General features: G+C 48.1%; 1 protein-coding gene across 1 annotated transcript; it reads left to right on the forward strand.

Moving 5' to 3' along the window:
* The first annotated feature begins 227 nt into the window (after positions 1-227).
* Positions 228-4,727, forward strand: LOC136534049 (KH domain-containing protein At5g56140-like). Its single transcript, XM_066526538.1, has 7 exons — positions 228-491; positions 940-1,025; positions 2,419-2,567; positions 3,254-3,358; positions 3,436-3,552; positions 3,996-4,139; positions 4,243-4,727. Exons 1-7 carry the CDS (start codon positions 382-384, stop codon positions 4,390-4,392), a joined length of 861 nt encoding a protein of 286 aa, XP_066382635.1. The 5' UTR covers positions 228-381; the 3' UTR covers positions 4,393-4,727.
* The last annotated feature ends 2,901 nt before the right edge of the window (positions 4,728-7,628 follow it).

Consider the following 7,628-nt stretch of genomic DNA (forward strand, 5'->3'; position numbering starts at 1 on the left):
CAGACTTCCCACCCGTCCTCGCGAGTCTCCCGGCAAATTTACCAACCACCACCGGGAGACCGGGCGCCGCCCGCAACCTCCGTCCACGCTCGCCTCCACGCCCCGGCCACTATTCACTTCACCTGTTACCGCGCGCGGCGCGCCTACCAGGCTACCACTACTCCCTAGTCTCTACTCACTCCCCCGCGTGCGGCCACGCGCACCCATATAAGCCCTCGCTCCACCCCCTCCAACTCCCCTCTCCTCTCCCTCCCTCCCTCCTTCCCCGCCGCCGCCGCCGCTGCCATCTACTAGGCCAGCTCCAGCGGACGAAGTCTCGACAGTCCCGGGCCGCTGAGATCTCGCCGAGGGAGGGAGAGCAGCAGCGCAGCAGCGGCAGACATGTCGTCGGGGCGGTACATGGCCTACTCGCCCTCGCCGTCGACCACCCCGCACTCCCCCCGCATCGCCGGCCTCCGCACCCCCTCTGCCGCCGTCGCCGAACAGGAGAAGTAAGCCATGGCACTTCGCCTCGCCCGCGTCTCCTGCTCCCCCTGCTTCGTGTCGGCTCCGATCGCTTCCTGGAGGAGCGGATTGGGGGCCTGGGTCGTCCGTTCTGGGGAACATCGAAGTTTTCACTGTTTGAATCTTGTGTAGCGCGCCGAGGTTTAGGCCCTTTTAGCATCGGATCTGGTTCGCCCCTGCAAGATCTCCGGTTTTTGGTCAAAGTTGCTTCTCGTCGAACTTTTGCTGGATTTCCGCTGGATTCAACAAGCGAGTCGCTAAGCTCAGTATTTACTTGGTTCAGTTCGTGATCAAAGTATGATCCTTTCATGTGTATGCCTAGGGATTTTGGGGAATTTTCTGAATTTTTAGGCTACCCTGTTTTTACAAAAAATTATCTTTGCATAGCTGTTCTCACACGTTATGAATGATGACCTTGTTCCGATGCTTTTGTAGGTACCTTGCCGAACTGCTTGCGGAGAGGCACAAGCTTGGCCCGTTCATCCCAGTGATCCCGCATAGTGTGCGGTTGCTGAATCAAGGTTAGATCTCGTGCCGTCATGCTATTTAAACGTGATGCATTTGAGCAGATGAATGACCCATAGCTGGATGCACTGATACTGCTGCCACGCATTCATAATATTCTGTTACGATGTAGGAATAGTTGACTAACACAACAACACCTCCCACCCCCCACCCCACCACCACACACACACACACACACCAAAAAAAGAAGGAAATACATAGGAATAGAAAACTCCTTTGGGTGTGTTGCACCATTGGTCTGAGTCTTGTAACAGATTGCCTTGTTGCTTGTAGGGGGCCAAAGGCAAATGTCTTAAGTAGCACTAACCCTGCCATTTCGCTGTTGTTTCAATGTATTGGTTTCATAAGACGTACTCCTTGATTTCTGTCTAGTCCTCTGATATTTAGTGGTAATCTAGAGACTTGCATTTCTCTGTCGTTGCCATAAATTCCTCAAAGAGGGTTCTGGCAAGTGCACCCAGCAGTTATTGGATGAGTACCAGCTCTCTCTCTCTCTCTCTCTCTGGAGGCTTGTGTCCATCTGATCACTCTAGCTATAACAATGAAGTCATACCATAGTGTCATTGAATTCCCTTCCTAGAACGGCACAGCAGCGAACACTTGGTTGCTGGAAAATGATCGGTTGGAGGTAACAATAATTCGTAGAATTGTGGTTTTCTTTGAGACACGTGAGTGTGCATGACTCACAGTTCGGGGTGGCTGGGTGAACTTAAAGATCCAGATGGTTAAATTTTGAGTGATCATTGTTGTGCTTACAGTGACAAACAATGTGCACGCTTCTGATTATTTAAAATCCACATAAAATTAGAGCTTGGTGAGAGATATAAGATGGTTCATGTGTTTTGGATTAATAGATAGAAGCACACCTTTTTATTTCTGTTCACTTTGATATAATAAATGGCCAGGACGATCTGCAGAGAGTGGCCATTGATTCTCCTCTCTTGGGGTACATGTATGGGACAAACTGTTATAATCCTATAAAGAACACTTATTTTTGCATTGTTTCATTTAGGTGTTATATTGCATATCTGCTTGTTTTGTTTTCGATTGTTTTTTTTATCATACTATAAGTTTTTCTTTTGCAGCTTCTTTTGGTGTTCCAAGATTGCCATAGTAGTTACCTGCTATATTTGTATATATTCTCAACATAAATATTTTAGATAAGAGAACTTGACTCTGTTCTGACTCCACAAGCTGTCTACTTCTAAGATGGAAAATTTCTTCCAAATCAATGTCTTGGCACTAACAACGTGAGGTTATCTATGCATTTACTACTCACTAATTCTGACTGCCTTTACTAATTACTAATGCTAACTGCATTTACTAATCACTAATTCTAACTGCTAACTTTTTCTACGTCTTGTGCTTGTAATTGCAATGTTGGAGCAGAAATTTTACGTGTTTCCACACTATTGGAGAACGCGTCCCTTTTAAATCAAAGTGGCCTTGAACATGGTAGTCCACTAACAACGGGAGGATTGTATTCAAATGGAGCAGCTACTGACATGAATGGGTGGACATCAGCGTTTCAATCAGAAGTATGGATACTGACTATTTAACATGACTTACTTACTCTTCATGCCTAATTTACCATCTTGAAAGCTTAGATCAGGTTTTCTCTAACTGATTTTTACTCAAATGTAGATGCTTACATTCTTCGTACTACTTGGCCCCTATGCTAACTTGCTAACTATAATATAATCCCTTTCAGGCAGTGGGTTCCAAGATGCCATTAAATTCTTTTCTGTGTTCCATGTGTCGAAGTTTGGATAACATGCTAACGCTAATTGTCACTAATTTGGCTCCATATGTTGAAAGTCTGACAATTCTAATCAGTTGCCATCCTAAATCAGAATCTGGCAATCTGCTGACTGGTCTAACCAGATTGCTACCTATTTTATGTTTCAGCAACAGTAGCTCTTATTGAAATCATATTCGATATAGAATGACTTGCGACAAAGCTATGCCTGATCATAAACATATTGTTCTTCAAAATAGAACCCATGTGCACAGGAATAGCTGGATGTGTCATCGTCACTCTTTTCAGCATAATCCTATACTTATTCAGATCCATCAAACTGTACGCATTGCACAATGGTTTTTCCTTTGGCTTGAATTCTGTTGATTTTCATTTGCTATCTTAGCTCACTTTGCTCCATTTCCAACACTAATAGTCAGAAAAGGGGTTCTAAACTTATAATATGATCAACTTGTGATCATGCAGAGTTCACCAGCTTATAGCTGGCTTGGAGGATCACAAGGCAGCTCCTCTGGACTTATTGTCAAGAAAACAATGAAGGTCGATATCCCAGTAGATAAATATCCAACAGTAAGTGTGCTTTTTCACAAATTGTTATACTCTTGAATTGCTACATCCTTATCTTGTTTTTATGTCTATTCTCCTAGTACAATTTTGTTGGCCGCATCCTTGGTCCAAGAGGAAATTCCTTGAAGCGGGTGGAGGCAAATACAGACTGCCGCGTACTGATAAGAGGTCGCGGCAGCATCAAAGATCCAGCACGGGTAAACATTCAGATTAGTGCCTCTTACTTTTATGGATTTGGTTGTTAGATGTACTCAGAAATTTGGAAAATTGGAGTTTATGTATGAAATATGAACTATGAACTTATGGACTGATTCGTCATGTATGACTTGAGTCATTCAAAGCCAAATCAACCCTGAATCCCTGATAACCTCTGGCTTGGAAAATATGGATATTTTATAGTTTGTTACTGCTTGGTTTTTCAAATTGTTTTCTTTTATGTACCTTCCAGTTTGTGTCTTGGTATGAAAGCCCACACTGGCTACCTGGTGATTCTCTAAAAAAACACTTTCTTTCTGGAACTTCCCAGAATGGGGCCATCCATCCTTAGATGGCCTAGCTACCTTTATGCATGTGTACATCTAGTGGATTCTGTTTACTTTGTGCTATGGGATTGGGGGTCACTTGTGCTATTATTTTTCAGGGGGAAATGATGCGAGGGAAGCCAGGATATGAACACCTGAATGAACCCCTTCATATATTGGTTGAGGCAGAGCTACCTGTTGAAATCATTGATGCTCGCCTGATGCAAGCCCGCGAGATCCTTGAAGATCTGCTAAAGCCTGTGGTATGCCATCAATACCTTTTATCCTTTTTAAACTCTTAGCTTGCTTCTTTTACTCCATCTTAAAGAATGGATACCTGAATAGTTCTTGTTTTCTTCTTTGCAGGATGAATCCCAGGACTTCTTCAAGAAGCAGCAGCTACGGGAGCTTGCAATGCTTAATGGCACCCTTCGTGAGGAAGGGATGCAGAGATCCGGTTCAGCGTCCCCTTTCCACAACAGCCTTGGAATGAAGAGAGCTAAGACAAGGGGGTAATGAACAAAGTTGCGAGCATCATGAAGGGAGAACCAAATCACCTATTCTGAGACCGATCCTGTGTACACATGGGGTTGCCTTGCTGGCTACTGGCCCAATACGGTCTCGCGCCACCAGCATCGGGGCGGCTGTACCTGATAAAACATATATCTGGAGTTGTGTTTCCTGCTACTGGGGAGTTTGGTTGCGCCATAGGTTGTTGCGCTATATATTGGGTTGTGCAGGGTTTTGTAGCAACGTGGTTTGTGTAATGCTCATTTGGAGCGTTTGGAAGCTCTCGGCTTGTAATTCTTATCGAGACAAGATAGTATTTAAGGACGCTGTTTGGGATTGAAGCAATGCTGTAACTGTTTATCTGTGTACACAGCAAGCATGGCCGAATTTTTTACTTTTTGGCCCTTTTCCGAAAGTTTCTCTCAAATAGACCCCTGGCGGAAAGAATTCCAGAAATGGACCCTTGCCTCGGCGCCAGAGTGAGTGGCGCCGAGCTCGGCGCCACACTGACTGGCGCCGAGCTCCTGGCCACGGGCAAACGGCCTGCAAGGGGCTCGGCGCCAGAGCGGATGGCGCCGAGCTCGGCGCCGTAGATCTTGGCGCCGAGCTCGGCGCCACTCACTCTGGCGCCGAGCTCGGCCTAATATCTACCCCCCGTACACCCTTCTTCCTCTCTACTTGCCCTAGCCAGCCCCCCGCCGCCGCCGCGCCCATGCCGCCCGCGCCCGACGTCGCCACGCGGCGCGCCACGCCGCGGAACCGCTCGCCCGAGCCCGCCGCGCGCAGCGCCTGCGCGGCCGCGCGGCCGAGAGGCACGCCGCCCCCCGCGCCGCGCGCCTGCAGCGCCCGCGCCCCGCCGCGCGTGCCGCGCCGCCGCGCCACTCGCCGCCCGCGCCGCCTGCGCCGAGCCCGCGCCGCGCCAGGCCCGTCCGAGCCGCTGCTGCTCCGGCGCCCGAGCCCGCGCCGCTGCCTCCGCTCCCTCGCCCGAGCCCGCGCCGCGCTGGGCCCGTCCGAGCCGCTGCTGCTCCGGCGGCCGAGCCCGAGCCGCTGCCTCCGCTCCCTCGCCCGAGCCCGCACCGCGCCGCCGTGCCCTCGCGCTGTTGGTCGTTGGTTGGCTGCAGCGCCGAGCCGCCACGCCCTCCACCGTCGTCGTAGCCTTTGTCTCCACCGCCGGCCTCGGCCTCGCCCCGCCTTCCCGACGTCCACCGCTTTCCTCGCCTCGCCCCGCCTCTCGCGGCCGTCGAGCCGGTCTCGCAGCGCGGAGCGTCGGCCACCCCGCGACCGCCGCCACGCCACCGCAGTCCCGGATATTCGCCTAGACCTACGCCCATCGTCCGTCGACCCGGAAAGGTATAAAATATGAATATGCAATGTACCTATTTAGTTGGTGTATGTTATTGACTAGTTATATTGTGATGACTTTGTTAGTTGATTTAGTTATATATATATATATGTAGATAGATAGAAACATAGATACATTGATAAATAGATATAGTTAGATAGCTACTTAGATATGTAGTTATATTTATAGTTAACTACATATGATCTTGCTATTTAGTGAGTACACTATAAATATATATGTAGTTATGATCATGATTACTTAGTTTGTAGTTAGAAAGTACTTGTTAGGTACTATCTATCGTATAATTTGGACTAAAGGACATGTGTTTCGTTACGTTTTTTAAATAGATGGACAACCTAGTGACCATATATCATGGAGGCACGGTTGAAAGCGATCGTTATGGATATATTGAGTTTCTTGACATGCAAAGCGTGCCTGTGCTATTCAATGATAGGCCTTCATTTAGTGATATGGTTGCAAGGGCTCGGGAGGAGCTGCATTGCTTTGGAGATGATGACATTGCAGTTGATGGTGTACTGCACCTAGGTTGTCCTCCGAACATCTTTAGGCGAATGATCTCAATTAGTTGTGCGGATCAGTGGGATAACTATGTGAGATCGGCTATGAAGAGCCAGCTGCAATGTTTGGACGTGGTTGTTCGTCGGGTGTTAGTTGATCCAATCCCTCATGGGTTTACCCCAGCAATGGATCATCCGACACACATCGACCCTCCCGTTTCGGAACCTTACCTGCATGTGCAGATTGCGCCTACGGTTCCTGATGCTCAATCTGCCCCCAATGCGTTATTTGGAGATGGTTGTCATACTCATGTTTTCGTGGTAGATCCTCCTTATGAGATCCCTTTGATACAGAATCATCCGAGTAAGTGTCTTAACCGCATGGTTTTTGGGAGCTCATCATATTCATGGTATTTTTTTCATTCTTTCCTCATTTCTGTAATGACGTTGCAGGAGACATTCCTGAGAATATCGATGTGCCCCATGTTGCTGCGTAAGTGCACTTTTCAGATGGATTTCGTGGCTCCAATAATGTTGAAATTATGAATGATTCGGAGCCATATGAGATGGCTAGGGCTCTTGATTCTGATGATGATCGTCCTGTTGGAGAGCTGATGGAGAGTGATGTTGAGATGATGAGACGTATTTTTCCCGACCACCGTGATCCTAGAGTTCATGAGTTTAGTGATCTTGCTCATTCTGATCTGGCGTTTGCAGAAGGACGTGATGATGAGCTCCTAGAAGCTCCTGAGGCCGGTCCTAACATGGTAATTGAGGAGGGGAGGGTGTTCAATGACCTCCCTGCTTTGAAGAGGTGGTTGCAGGCTTTTGCAGTGATACGAAAGAGGCCTTACAGGGTATTGCATTCATATGTGGAGCGCCGTTACACAGTTGTGTGTGACAAGGAACGCTGCCCATGGAGGGTTTGTGCAAGGAAGCAACAGGTGATCGGAAAATGGAAGATCACAAAAGTAGTTGGGCCACACAATTATGCTGACCATGAGCTGACACTGAGGCATCGGCAGTTGACATCTACCCTAATTGCCAAGCGGTTGATGGGGATTTTGCAGGGAGAACCCAACATGAAGGTGAGAACAATTATCAGGACCGTTGAGGCGTTGTATGGAGGATATGTGATAACTTATGGTAAAGCATGGAGGGCTAAGCAGCGAGCGTGGAACATGATATATGGGGACTGGGAGGATGGGTATGAGCAGCTGCCATTTCTTTTCAATGCAATCAAAGCGGTGAATCCAGACATGCATTATGAGTACATCCCAAAACCTAATGCATGGAAGGATGGGAGGCAGATATTTTTCCGTGCCTTCTGGTGCTTTCCTCAGTGTGTCGAGGCCTTTAGGCATTGTCGTCCTGTCTTCTCC

This window comes from Miscanthus floridulus, unplaced genomic scaffold (genome assembly GCF_019320115.1).
Source record: "Miscanthus floridulus cultivar M001 unplaced genomic scaffold, ASM1932011v1 os_1452_1_2, whole genome shotgun sequence".
Lineage (NCBI taxonomy): Eukaryota > Viridiplantae > Streptophyta > Magnoliopsida > Poales > Poaceae > Miscanthus > Miscanthus floridulus.